At 45.1% G+C, this 15,002-nt stretch overlaps 1 protein-coding gene across 11 annotated transcripts in view; it reads left to right on the top strand.

Annotated features, from left to right (window-relative positions):
• The window catches only part of LOC144581378 (uncharacterized), a 45,394-nt gene that overhangs the window by 24,599 nt on the left and 5,793 nt on the right, over positions 1-15,002 (top strand). For 3 of the 11 annotated variants that reach the window (XR_013532021.1, XR_013532019.1, XR_013532020.1), the window contains 5 exons: positions 3,656-3,775; positions 6,089-6,156; positions 6,609-6,633; positions 8,804-10,413; positions 13,970-14,096. Coding sequence is in view for 1 of the 11 variants with exons in the window: in XM_078364694.1 (XP_078220820.1) it covers positions 3,656-3,775; positions 6,089-6,156; positions 6,609-6,633; positions 8,804-8,868 (278 nt within the window). In the remaining 10 variants the exon portion in view is untranslated. Of the gene's footprint in view, positions 1-360; positions 408-3,655; positions 3,776-6,088; positions 6,157-6,608; positions 6,634-8,803; positions 10,414-13,969; positions 14,097-15,002 lie in introns of those variants that run through there. The other 8 variants (XR_013532016.1, XR_013532015.1, XR_013532022.1 and 5 more) reach the window with 8 other exon arrangements.

The following is a 15,002-nucleotide window of genomic DNA, read 5'->3' on the forward strand; positions in this document are numbered from 1 at the left end:
CTTTGTTGGCTTCTTACAAATGCACTTTTTATTTATTATTATACTTTAAGTTCTAGAGTATATATTAATTTTGACCCTTATCACCCTGAAATTTTCCCTATCAAATATGTTTGTAAGGCAGGTCTTTTTTCCTCATTTAACATTTATTTAATACACAGAGAATAATACTGAGGGTCTGGGATTCCAGTTTTGAAATGAAACATGGACTCTGAGTGACCCTTGTCCTTGTGAACGTGCACTGGTCTAGATAGCGGCAGTTGGACCCCTGTGTTCATTTGCATATTCTGATGACCTGTCGCTGAGGTCACATGATGATGTATAGCCTGTCTTCATCCCAACTGACAATGTGTTTCAACTCTCAGCTAGACTACTAGTCAAGATGGGAGGCCTCTGTTCCTGCCTTGGAGGTATGTTCATTTCCATCTTCTCACTGCACTTTCTTCAGATTTTAGGCCACTTGTACTGAAAATGTCTTCCTGCATTATCCTTTTTCCAGGTTTGTACATCCAGTTTGTCTACAGATGTACAAATTTGCTTTAGAGTTTTATGTCTCAATTTGTATTTTTGATTCTGCTGTAAAACTCTTTACCTTAAATATTTTTCTCTGTTTAGAAAAATGTACTGTTTCCCAGGCCAATTTAGTTCACACATTCATAGAATAGATCCAGAAGAAACACCACAACCTTGCCTTAATCATGTCAGGAGATCTCAATACCAAATACAGTAGGAGCCATTCCGTGAAAGGCAGAGAGATTACAGGCCAACGTCTTTTAAACTCAGTTCTGAAACTCCTAAATCACATTGTGGAAAAGCTTGACTCCACAGATTTTTAGAAAATAAACTGAGATTTTCTGAAGGAAAAAGTATCGTAGTTAAGAAGTTTTGGGGATTGTTTTAAATTAAAGGCATTTTAAAAAGATAAACACAATCAAGTGGATATAAAAAGTTACAAAATAGAGAAAATTAATATTAGAGGTTACAAAAGGTAGATGAAAATCTTACTTTGCAGTCAAAATGGACTGGGTTAGATAGATTTATTTGTAAGGTGTTATTAAAATTAGCTACAATATTAAAAATACACTAATACCAAACTAAAATTTTGGTTTAAAAAATAAGCTTTTGTTAAGATAGATAATTTGTTCTCAGTGAAATACAAGAGGTAATAATTTTCATTCCAAAATCTGCTTTTTCTTTTAAACCTCTCAGATTTATACCTCAGAGGTTCAAATTTTACTGTGTCTCTTTACATGTAATTTACAGGTCGCACATCATTGCCTTCTGTTTCTTTTCTCCTGGAAAAGGAGCATCTTTACACTTGGCTTGGATGATAACTCTCACCTTTAAATTTTCATCAGCTTCATTAACTTACTTCCCCCCTCCAACCTGGGTTCTAATTCTGCTGCTGTAATGCTAAACTGCTTATTTTTAAAGGCCCCAATTACTAACGTTGGTCTCAGATGTAACATGATTTTGTACTCTTGGCCTTTTTGTATGTCTTAATGTTTCAGGTGAGCAGGAAACCTCCCATGCTGTTTGTTAGTTAGAGCCAGGTATTCCCCTGCTCAAGTTACTAGCTCTTCTGCTTACACTCGTCTGTAATTCAGCATTCACTCATGACTGAACACATGCTGTGTCTCATTAAATGTGAGTGCCCTTCTCATCAGGTGTGACTTCTAAGGTATTCAATAGACTTCATTTAAACACTGGTTCACTCTCAGGCAGGCCTTAGTTCAGCCTGCTCAGAGGGTTGCTCAGATGGGTAGTCAGTGAGACAGTGAGGGGGGGGTCACAGATTTCATTCATTAAGTCACTTAAGCGCCAGCCCTGATGGCCATGTTTTCAGTTAACTGCTCATGCAGGGTTGGTCAGTTGAAGGGAAGCCAATTCTTGGCACAGCCATCAGATGGCAGTTGGCTTAGAATGTTCTTGTTGGCCAAGCAGACCCCCGGTCCATCAGGGTGGTCACTGGTCATGGGGGTGTTCACCGCCAGGCAGCTGGCAGTGTGAAGCTGCTGGGGAGGATGGCCTGACATTTAAATTTGTTAATCAGGGAGGCTTTGTTTGCAGGAAGGTGCCATAGTTCAGGTCAAGAATTAAAATCTAGAGACAGAAATTTTGTTTGAATGACTTGAGCTTTTTTCTGGACTAAGCCACCTCCTGGCATCCACCTTCCTGAAAAGACCCTGGGGAGGAGGATTGAGAAAGGGAGTGAAAAGAGCTCCTGGTTCAGGGTCCAGGCCGGGATTTAGAGGTCTCAGGTATTCAGAGACCTCTTTCCTGGAGAATCATCTACATTCTTGTCTCAGATCTTTCAACCCTGAGTGCTGTGACTCTAGGCAGGTCACTTCAAATCTTTCATTTCACTTTCCTGAGTTGTCAACTGTGGGTGGTGGGCCCTGGCCTGTCCATTTAGCTGGAGCTATGTGGACATCACAGGAAATAACAGATACTGTCCATGAGCGCTGAAGCATCAGGCCCATGTGAAGGAGGAAGAAAATTTTATTCTCTACTATTCTGGTGCCCTGTCCCCCAGCACCTTGTCATATTAACCGCTGCCAAGGGCCTGGCTTCCTTTCAGACATGTAATGATTGAACATGAACGGCACTCAGCAGGCACTGCATTGCTTCAGGCATTACCTCTGTTTAATTACTTTTGGCCTTAGGACATAACATAGCCCATTATGAACATGTGACACTCAGAAGAGGAAACTGAGGCACAGAAAGGTCTGTAGAACTCCTCAGGTTCAAGTATTTTCCACATAAGGGCCAGACCTTTGTGCACCAGGCCCTGCACTCTTGGTCACTCCATCTGCCACCTTTCTACGTTGTCTCATCTCAGCACAGGGGTTTGCCTGCACAGTCGGTCTGCACAGTTTTCAATGCAGCCCACAGTGCAAGTTCTTCCTAATGCCCAACTCAGATTCAGGAGGCTTATCCCTGCAGATGGTGGACAGTGGGCCATGGATCAAACATGGAACCCAGTGGTCCCCAGCCTTTCTGACAGCAGGAGGAATCAGTTTCATGGAAGATAATTTTTCAGTGGGGTGGGGGGGTGGAAGGGTGCTTTCAGGAAGATTCCAGCACATTTATTGGGCACTTTATTTCTATTATTATTACATTTTAGTTAATGAAATAATTATCCAACTCACCATAATGTAGAGTCAGTGGGAGCCCTGAGCTTGTTGTCCTGCAACTAGACAGTCCCATCTGGGGGTGATGGGAGAGAGTGACACATCATCAGCCGTTAGATTCTCACACAGCGCATGCAGCCCAGATCTCTGTGCAGCTCACAGTAGAGTTTGTGCTCCTCTGAGACTCTAATGTTATGGCTACTGTGACAGGAGGCGGAGCTCGGGCGGTGACAGGAGTGATGGGGAGTGGCTGTAAACACAGATGCAGCTTTGCTCCAGCCAGCTGCTCACCTCCTGCTGTGCAGCCCGCTTCCTAAAAGACCACAACTATGTGTGGCCCAGAGGCCAGGGACCCCTGATTTAACCTATTTCCCATTTAGAAAATAAAAGTGCAGCTTGCTGGCAGCACGGTGTTCTTGGGGACACAGGAAATGGGTTAAACTGTAAATAAATGATTACTCATTTCTCTATGGTCTTCTGCAGCAAGATGTCAACAGCTGTCTTTATTTTAATACATTTCCCAGAATGTTGCCTTGAAGAGGAAGAAGAGATTCCCTCAGAATTTGAGCAAACACCGCCAAAGGAAATATCCCCTCCCCCCCGACAATTTTATCGTCTGTGCACCAACCCTCTGCCACCTGGAGGTACTGTGGAAACTCAGTTTCTCACTCTTGCAAGCATAAGGATTCCAGATTCTTCAGTGTCCCACGCTGCAGACAGCTCTACAACTGCTGCACTTTATTCCTCTTTATTTCAGGTGTTCAAATTGAAATGTATCAAGTCAATCACTAGTGCTACAAATGCAGAAGTGAAGATGTATTTCCACTTCCAGCTTGGTTCGCTTTTAATAGTAAAGAACATCTCAATGCAAGGTTTAGATATTTAGCTGATTGTTAGACAGTAGCTAAAATGGAACTCTTCCTGAGATAGTGTGGCCCCATTTTCAAACAAATGGACATCACGTGAAACTTGTAAATGAACATAAAAATTGAAGTACTACAGAAAGTTCCCAGATGCCCTCCCCACTCAGTACCCTTTTTGTGATCACAGCTTACACGAATGTGGTGCATTTGTTACAGTGGCTGAACCGATAGTGATATCTTCTTATTAGTGAAAGTCTGGAGTTCACATTAAGGCTCACCCTGTGTTGTGCAGCCTGTGCATTTTGACAAACTCATGTCATTCATCACCCAGACAGAAGAGTTTTGCACCCAAAACATGACCTGTGCTGCACCTCTTAATCCCTTTCCTCTTTTCTCAGGACCCCTGACTGCTATAGATCATTTATTTTACTGCCTCTATACATTTTCCCCCAAATTTTATAGAATTGGAATCATAAAGCATGCAGCCACTTAGGACTAATTTCACTTCACAATATACATGCAAGATTTTTCATGTCTTTTAGTAGCTTAATGGCTTACTCATTTTTACCAGTGGGTCATATTCCCTTGGGTCCATGTAACGGTGTGGGTTGGTGCACGCACCTCCTGAAGAGCATCTCAGCTGCTTCCAGTTCAGGCGATTATGAATACATGTGCCCTCATTCTTGTGCGGATTTTGTGATGGGCATAATTTTAAAATTTAACTGGGTAAATGTTTACAATTTTAATTGGTTGTTTATATAACAAGACAATGTCTTCCTTTGTAAGAATTAGGAAGAATTCAGTAAAGTCACATGGGTATTTTTTATAAAGCTGTTGTTGATTCAATTTCTATAGTAGATATAAGCCTGCTCAGGTTATCTGACTCTCCTTTGGGTATAGTTTCTGCCTTTGGAGGAATTCGTCATTTTCATCTAGGCTGTCAAATCTGTGAGCGTAGATTTGTTCTAAGTATTCTTTATTATCTGCTTGATATTAATGGGAACAGCAGGAATCATTCCTCTTTTTATTTATGTTTTTTATAAATTGTGTCTTCTAGCTTTTCTTTGTGGTGAGCCTGGCTGGAGGATTATCAATTCTATTTATTTTTTCTATGAAGCAGCTCGTTTTTTTTTTTTTTTTTTTTTTAGTTCTGTTTATTTTCTTATTTCTATTATAATGATTTCTGCAAATTGTTTGTTCTATTTTTATGTCTGGGTTACATTACACTATACTTTTTTCTCTAGTTTCCTAGGTGGAAGGTAAGAACACTGAATTAAGATTGTTTTTAGTTTTTTCTTTTTAAAAAAGATGGAGTCTTGCTCTGTCTCCAAGGCTGAAGTGCAGTGGCAGGATCTCAGCTCACTGCAACTTCCACCTCTCAGGTTCAAGCGATCCTCCTTTCTCATCCTCCCGAGAAGCTGGGATTATAGGTGACCACAACCATGCCTGGCTAATTTTTGTATTTGTAGTAGAGCTGGGGTTTTACCAAGTTGGTCAGGCTTGTCTCAAACTCCTGACCTCGGGTGATTCACCCACCTCAGCCTCCCAATGTGCTGGGATTCCAGGCATGCACCAGCACATCCGGCCTGCTTTTAGTTTTCTACACAGCGTTGTGAATGGAACTAATGCCACTGAAGTGTGCATTTAATAAAATAATCCATATTGTGTATTCTTCACCACAATAATGATTTAAAATTCAATGATATAGATGATAAATGCAGCAGGAGCACATGTAGATTCAGGAACATTAAACATTGTATCCTTTTTTTCAAAAGAGGATACTTACCAGGCCTTTTTCTGTGCGGAGACCCTGTCCTGGAGTCATGCCATGCACTTGTGTGCTGCCTCTGTGAACACTGCCTACTTCACAGTGATGAGGGTGGCTTAGCCAGAGACCCGAGGCTCTGTCCCCCAGGGCTCTCCTGATGGTGTCCTTTGCCTTCCTTCACCACCATGGAGGGTGGCCCAGTGGCAGCTCAGCCCCTGCTTTTACCCCACCTCCTCTGCACACCCCAGCCCTGTGTGCTCAGCACCCAGGGCTGCCAGAGCGCCTTCAGCAGCTCCCATGGCTGACAGTGTCTCTCTGTTTCCTAGAACATCCAATAAACTGGGAGAAATCCTCTGCAAGAGCTTTTGCACAATGCATTGAGGAGTGTGAGCCTGTAAGTCTTCTTTTTTGTCTGAGATGGGAAATTTTTCCTTTTTTTAAATTTTATTTTGAATTAAGATGTATAAATCTTACCACAAACATTATAAATGAGCCACAGAATCTCCTGGTGGGCAAAGGTATGTGAGTGTCCATTACCAGCTTGGAACTTGTTCCAGATGGCACCCAGAGAGGACAGCTTCACTGGCAAACTGCATGGCCGAGAGCATTTTTTTCAGGGGAAATGCATTCTTCTGGAAAATAGTGGTGACTTTGCAACAAAATCACTTTGAAAACCTTACGCAAAATTCTTGTGCCTTTTCGCAAGTGTCCTCTAGGCTTTATATGGGGGTTATTGCCTTGAGAACTATTTCCCAACTGGTTTTCTAATGTCACCAAGTGAAGAAACCCATGCACATGGGACACAGCATGGTCTGAGGCTGACAGTGTTTTCCTTTCTCTCTGCAGATGATATCAGCTGTGCAGAAGCATGGTACGTACCATAGGATCACCCCTTTGCTCATGGAAAATTGTAAGAAAGGGGACACATTCCTCCCTGTTCTTGCTGGAGAGTCACACTAACTTGAGCTTCCTGCTGGAAATTCAGTTTGGGCGGTTTCGTGAAAAAAAATAATAATAAAGAACTTACTTAACAGCTGTGGCCATGCACTCTAGTTCCCAGAAGCAGTGATGTCATTTAAATAGGAACAGGGGTGCATCAGGGTGGGGAGGCATGGAGGAGAGAGTCTGTGTGGAGTGATGGGGAATGTCTTTGGGAGCGTGTGTGCATTTCTCTAGAAACCATGGTCCCCCTGTGCAAAGCACGACCCAAGGATCAGTGTTCTAGAAACCAAATCCCATCCCCGCTGCACACTCGACATCAGTCAACACTTTCATGCTTCATCACAGCTATACCTGAAGGGTAGTTTAATATCCCCAGTCCTCAGATTGGAGAGGGTGGAGAAATGAACTCTCAGTTTCCTGAATGGAAAAGGCAAATGTGAACTCAGGAATGGGTGAAAGCTTGATGTGATGGGCTGCTACTCTGCAGGGCTTGCGTGGCCCTGATGTAACTTGTCACCACACCAGGGAGTGCCAGCATCTGTGTGTGCATGTGGAAGGATGACAGCCTAGAGAGGTCCCAAATACTAGCCATGAGTACAGGATGTTGTCAGCGATGGCCAAAGGCAAGGTAGCAGTACGGTGGACTTTGTGGTGGTCATTAATGTGAAACACACATGGGGAGTCACAGGCTTTTGGCTGCAGTGGTGGGGTCACTTCTCAGCTCCTGTTCAAAAGCAGAGAATAATCAGGGACATGTCCTATTATATTTAAAAATATAATTGGACCCAGTGGGGAGGCTGATGCCTATAATCCCAGCACTTTGGGAGGTTGAGGCAGGAGGATCACTTGAGCCCAGGAGTTTAAGATCAGCCTGGGCAACACAGTAAAAACCACATCTTTACAAAAAGTACAAAAATTAGTCAGGTGTGGTGATGTGCTCCTGAAGTCCCAGTTCCTCAGGAGGCTGAGGCTGGAGGATTGCTTTGGCCAGACAGGTTGAGTCTTCACTGAGCCATGATTGTGCCACTGCACTCCATCTGGGAAACAGAGTGAGATCCTGTCACAGAAAAACAAAACAAACCAAAAGAAAAATCATGATGACCACAGCCTTAGAAATGCTCCAGCTTAGTAACACAGACACCAAGAGACAGGGTGTTAGCTTGGTGCCCACCTTCCCTCTGGAATCTCTAACAGCTGGGTTAGAGAGGGTCAGCACCCCCACGTTCTGCCCCAGCGTTGAAGCCAGTGTGAGTGTGAGCAGTAAAGGACTCCGCAGACACACACACACGGTGTATGGAAAACAGAGTGGAAGGACAGATAGCATATGCTAAATAGGGGTCATCTTTAAATGGGAGGAAAACAGATTTTCAAAGATTTGTTTCATTGTCCTAAAAACAAATGGTTAGTAAATAAATAGAGTATTTTGGTTAGAATTAAATATTCTCTTTAAAGAAAGGTTGCTTTTTAACTTAATTTTATTTTTCCCTCTTATTCGAGTTATAGAAAGGTTCCTTTTTGCCGGGCACGGTGGCTCACACCTGTAATCCCAGCATTTTGGGAGGCCGAGGCGGGTGGATCACAAGGTCAAGAGATCGAGGCCATCCTGGTCAACATGGTGAAACCCCGTCTCTACTAAAAATACAAAAAATTAGCTGGGCATGGTGGTGCGTGCCTGTAATCCCAGCTACTCAGGAGGCTGAGGCAGGAGAATTGCCTGAACCCAGTAGGTGAGGATTCACAGCATGGTCTAATGCTCACAATGTTTTTCTTTTTTTTTTTTTTTTTTTTGAGACGGAGTTTCGCTCTTGTTACCCAGGCTGGAGTGCAATGGCGCGATCTCGGCTCACCGCAACCTCCGCCTCCTGGGTTCAGGCAATTCTCCTGCCTCAGCCTCCTGAGTAGCTGGGATTACAGGCACGCGCCACCAGGCCCAGCTAATTTTTTGTAATTTTAGTAGAGACGGGGTTTCACCATGTTGACCAGGATGGTCTCGATCTGTTGACCTCGTGATCCACCCGCCTCGGCCTCCCAAAGTGCTGGGATTACAGGCTTGAGCCACCGCGCCCGGCTGCTCACAATGTTTTTCTTTCTCTCTGCAGAGGAACACAGCTTTGGAAAGTGGTACGTACTCTGGGGTCACCCCTTTGCTAAGAAAATATCTTAGTGTTGAGAAACTGACAAAAACCTTTCAAATGGAAAGAAAAGCGACCCTCCAGCAAAAGCAGGAGAGTAAGTGCCACCTGTTGCCACACTCAAGATATTTCCTGAGCGGAGAAGCACTCCCAGAATACACACCTTTTTCCTTGGAGGGTTCCTCTGCCTGCATGGAGAGAAAGGAAAACACCGTGAGCTTCAGACCATCCTGAGGCTTGAGTGTACAGGTCTTTTCTTCATTGTTGACATTAGAAGACCAGATGGGAAAGAGTGTCCAAGTCAAAGGAACACAGAAGAAGAACAGGACAGCTGACTCACGCTAACGTCGTTCTCGCAGGATATTCCCTCTCAAGGTCCTGTGACTTGGCAGTGAAGTGATTCTGCCCCAAGCACGGAATCAAGCTGCAGAGGAGGAAGCTCACTGTCACTAAGTGCGTGGCTGGTGCTGCCATTTTCTCCTCCTGTCTTAAATCAAGCCTCGGTGAAAAACAGACTCTCACTCAGAATTCTCCCCACCAAAGACACTGTATAAATCACCTATGACACATAGGGTCAGATTCTCCTACCTTACTGAAATTCAAAAGGATAAAGTTAAAAAACCTTTTCTCCAACCAAACCAGGTGGACTGACCTTCCCCTGTGATGGTTCCTCCTCACCTGAGGATTGGTAGGAGAACTTTTCCAGCACGGTGTATTCTGTGGGAAGTAAAAGGACACAGAGCGAGTCAGAAGGTGCAGAAGAGGAGCAGGGAAAAGAGGTTTTCTAGCCCCAGGCCACCCCATCAACATGAAATAGCCCATCTCAAACAGGGCACAGCACCGAGGGCAGGCTGTGTGTCCCTGCAGGCTCTTCAGGCTCCTGCCTCCTAATCTGACTTGAGCTCACTTGCCCTCCCTTCCTGAGTCCTTCCAATCTCATTTCCCCCCTAGAATCCACCTCTGGTGCTTCTGCGTGCATCAGTCATTCTGCAATATGTTATACTTGGTACAAAGCAACCTTTCTTCTGAGACATCTCATTTGAGCCAAATACATGGTATGTTCACGAATCTTTTGTACTGAAGACAATAAAGCTTTGAAAATACTTAGTTATCCTCTCCTTTAAAGGTCGCCCCTATTTAGCAAGTGCTATCTGTCCTTGCACTGACCTTCTCAATGCAACATCTGTGTGTGTCAAGAGTCCATTGCTGCTCACACTCACACTGGCTCTGACACTGGAACAGTCTGTCAGGGGAGCAGCAGGTGGGGGAACTGACCGGAGCTCTCCATCCCAGCCATGCAGCAGGTTCCTGCGGGGAAGGTGAGTGGGAGCCCAACACCCAAGTGGTTTCTTGAGATCACAGTCAGCACTGTGTCTTGACTGTGTTTACTTCTAAACTAAAGCATTTTTTCACTAATTCCTTTTTTTTTTTTTCAATTGGCAGATGGCCTCTGTTACCCAAGCAGGAGTGGTGTGACATGATCACTGTTCACTGAAACCTGCACATTCAGGGATCAAGTGATCTTCCCCACTTTGCCATCCAGGTAGCTGGCACAAAATGCGCACCACCACACCCAGGTAACTTTTTGTATTTTTAGTCGATATGAACTTTCACCACGTTGCCTAGGCTGATCTCCAACTCCTGGACTCAAGCAATCTTCTCACCTCGACCTCTCAAGGTGCCAGGATTACAGGCATGAGCCATGCACCCGGCCCACCTGAGCAAATTGGGTTATCGAACACAATAGAGTACGTCCCTGATTATTTCTCTGCTTCAGACCAGGAGCTGAGGAATGATGCCACCACTACCACCAACCACCTGTGAGCTCGCTTCTCTGTGTTTCACATTAATAAATGCACATAGAAAAGTCCAGCATAACATGTACCTACTGATACCCTGCGTCAGGCAGCCCTTGAGACTTCCCTGAAGTGACAGACAGTGTCTGGGACCTCTCAGGACTCTTATCCTTCCACATGCACAAACAGATGCCAGAACTGCCAGGCATAACGACGAGTTCTACCAGGGCCGCCTGGTGACCCACAGCATCAACCCTCCTCCCATTTCCGGAGTTCACATTTGCTTCTTCCATTTGGGAGATTGAGAGCCTGGGAAATCCCTCTCTGCACCATCTCTGTCTGAGGAGTGAGGATATGACATTTACCTTCAGGTACAGCCGTGGTGGAGGATGAATGGGTGAATTTAGGTGACATGTGCAGTCGCAATTCAATGTTTTAGACAGTTTTTCTGAATTTTGTGGGAAAACGCGCATACACTCCCAAAGACATTTCCAATCACTCCACAGGGCTGTCTCCTCCATACCTCACCGCCCTGAGGCACACCACCCTATTCCATCTAAATGGCAGTTCTGCCTCCAGGGACTCGAGAGGATGGTCACGGTTCTTTACTGGATGGACTGAGCGTTTTTTAAATTAAACTGCCCCTATCTTTTTTCTGTCAGGAAGCTCAAACCAAAGCAGCCCTCCAGCAAAAGCAGGAGAGTAAAGTGCCACCTGTTGCCACACTCAGGATCTTTCCTGAGCAGAGGAGCGCTCCCAGAATACACACCTTTTTCCTTGGAGGGTTCCTCTGCCTGCATGGAGAGAAAGGAAAACACCGTGAGCTTCAGACCATCCTGAGGCTTGAGTGTACAGGTCTTTTCTTCATTGTTGACATTAGAAGACCAGATGGGAAAGAGTGTCCAAGTCAAAGGAACACAGAAGAAGAACAGGACAGCTGACTCACGCTAACGTCGTTCTCGCAGGATATTCCCTCTCAAGGTCCTGTGACTTGGCAGTGAAGTGATTCTGCCCCAAGCACGGAATCAAGCTGCAGAGGAGGAAGCTCACTGTCACTAAGTGCGTGGCTGGTGCTGCCATTTTCTCCTCCTGTCTTAAATCAAGCCTCAGTGGGGAACAGACTCTCAGAATTCTCCCCACCAAAAACACTGTATAAATCACCTATGACAAATAGGGTCAGATTCTCCTACCTTACTGAAATTCAAAAGGATAAAGTTAAGAAATCTTTTCTCCAACCAAACCAGGTGAACTGACCTTCCCCTGTGGTGGCTTTTACTCAGGGAAGAATCTTGAATGGTATTCTTTTACCACTTCAATTTCTGTTGGAAGTAAAAGGACACAGTGACTTTCAGCAGGTGCAGAAGAGGAGCAGTTAAGAGAGGTTTTCTTGCCTTAGGTCACCTCATCAATGTGAAATAGCCCATCTGAAACAGGGCACAGCACTTAGGGCAGGCTGTGTGTCCCTGCAAGCTCTTCAGGCTCCTGCCCTCTCATCTGACCTCAGCTCATTTGCTTCTTCTTCCTGTGTCCTTCCAAGCTTATTTCCCTTTTAAGAACACACCTGTGGTGCTTCTGTGAATATCATCCCTTTTAGAGGTTTTCTACAAAATAGCAAGCAGCTTTTATTCAAAAAGAAAATTGATTTGTAATCAAAACATTTTATTTATTCACGAACCATATTTTAAGGCTATATCTTATTTTTATATACACACACACATATTCGAACTTCCTGGTGTGGTGAGAACTTCCAACAGTCTGTCTGATTAATGCAGAGTTTCAGCCCGTCCTTCCACTCTTCACCACCCATTCCTGAGATCACTTTGCCTATTTCATTCAGGAAATTGACAGCCCGGATAATTAATCTCTCCACCCTATCCCATCTCAGGACTCAGCATGTTCAACTCCCCTCCCTGTACAGCTATGGCAAAGTATGAGTGTTGACTAACGTGATGTGTCCAGTGGGGATGGACGTTTGTTTCTAGAACATTCATTTTAATGTTGTGCTTTGAATAGGGGAACACCCTTTCTAGAGAAATTCTCACACACACTCCCGTAGACATTCCCCATCACTCTGCACAGACTCTCTTCTCCATGCCTCCCCACCCTGATGCACCCCTGTTCCTATTTAAATGACATCACTGCTTCTGGGAACTAGAGTGGATGGCCACAGGTGTTGACTAAACTTTTCATTTTTCTTACACCAAATTGTCCAAACCTCATTTCCAGCAGGAATGTCACACTAAGGTGGCTCTCCAGCCAAAGCAGGGAGAAAAGTGTCAGTTTTTCAACACTACGATATTTCCTTAGCAAAGGGATGACACCAGAGTACGTATCGCTTTCCAAAGATGCGTTTTTCTGCAGAGAGAAAGGAAAACACTGTGAGCATCAGACCATGCGGTGTCCTCTGTGCACAGGTCTTTTGTTTACATGATGACATTAAACACTCAGAAAGGAAACAGTGCTTGAGGCCATGGCCAGAAAATAAAGCCTAAAGGACACTTGTGGAAAGGTAAAAAAGTTTCATGAAGATTTTCAAAATGATGTTAGTTGCAGAGTCACCATGATTTTTAAAAAATATGCATTTCCCATGAGGAAAATGCTCTGCCATGCAGTTTGTCACTAAAGCTGTCATCTGTGGGTGCCGTCTTGAATCAGTTCTTCATTGGTAATGGACTCTTACTTACATTTGCCCACCAAGAAATTCTGCAATTCATCTATAATTTCCATGGTGAGATTTGCGTGACATAATTCAAATGAAGTGGAAAGAAACCAAGAGAAATAAAATTCCCATCTCAGACAAAGAATAAGGACTTTACCCAATAAAGAGCTACGGCAGCTTCTGGGCTCATCACATCGAACATTTTTGCCACTTTGTTTTTGAAATCTAGGAAACACAGAGTCACTGTCAGCCATGGGAGCTGCTGAAGACCCTCTGGCAGCCCTGGGTGCTGAAGACACAGGGCTGGTGTACGGAGGAGGTGGGGTAAGAGCAGGGGCTGAGCTGCCGCTGGGCCACCCTCCTTGGTGGTGAAGGAAGGCAAAGGACACCATCAGGAGAGCCCTGGGGGACAGAGCCTCAGGTCTCTGGCTAAGCCACCGTCATCACTGTGAAGTAGGCAGTGTTCACAGAGGCAGCACACAAGTGCACGGTATGACTCCAGGACAGGGTCTCCACACAGAAAGAGGCCTGGTAAGTATCCTCTTTTTTATAAAAAGGTTACTATATCACTTAACTTTCCTAAATAAACCTATGCTCCTACTGCAGTTAACATCCATTTTATTGGACTTTAAGCCATGATGGTGAGCTATTCACAATATTTATTATTTTAATCCTTAGTTGCAGACTTCAGGAGCAGATGGGACAACAGCAGCAAACACGGAGGGGAGCCCACGCACTTCTCCCTGACCCTGAATCAGAACCCACACAGGAACCTGCATTTGTGTGACTCAGCAGACTGCAGAGGGTGAGCAGGAAGCCTTTTCACACTCGTGCTTTCTCAGTACAGGGCTGTGTGCTCGAGAACATCACTGGGGCCCCCAAGATGGGCTGCCCAGGGCTAAGCTCTGGGATGAGAAGGAAGAAGAAGGACAGAGCCCCTGCCCTGACAGTGACCAGCCAGGGCCAGCATCCTCCCACTCATGAATGGCAGGTCACAGATGGTGAGACTGATGATTCCAAGCCTATCTAGAAAAACCGGCGAAGTGATGTCTTATGGGTCAGAAGGGAGATGTGCAAGGAACACCTAGGCTCTGGGGCAGCCCCTCCCTGTCCCGAGCTCACTCTGCACTGGAACTGGCTCTCCTCCCACCTCTGCTGCAACTAGTGTGACACAGCTGCCCTGGCCAGGGGCTGTGAGGCTTCCTTTGGTTAAATGGGATCCTGGGATAAATCAACCTTGACCAACAGCATCTACACAAGGACCAGCTGTCAGGAAACTTCCAGAAGCTGGGGAAAAGTAAATGCTGTTCTCTGTCCCAGTCACAGGGATAGCAGGCCTGGGGATGGTGCTATGTCTGACCTGACCCTGATGTCCACCCCTGCTCATCATATCCCCTCATCTAAGTCAGATATCTTAGGAACTCCCTTCTGTTCTTTGCCTCTCACTAATTTCTGATTGTGTTATTGCCATCATCACAGAAAGGTGAAGAAGACAAATAAAACAGCGGCTCCTCTCTCCAGGCTCATAGAACGGTGGCTGGGCAGTGCTCACGCCAGCCCTGAAGTCCAAGCTCTGCTCCTTCCCCATAGATGGGGCCCAAACATCCTGGCTGCACCCAGGGCATGACATTGAACTCTCTCTCCCGGCCTTTCAACCTTGGCTTCCCCATGGCATGGATGTCCTCATGTCTTCTTCCTGCTCCTCTGAATC

Source organism: Callithrix jacchus, chromosome 2 (genome assembly GCF_049354715.1).
Source record: "Callithrix jacchus isolate 240 chromosome 2, calJac240_pri, whole genome shotgun sequence".
NCBI classification, from domain to species: domain Eukaryota; kingdom Metazoa; phylum Chordata; class Mammalia; order Primates; family Cebidae; genus Callithrix; species Callithrix jacchus.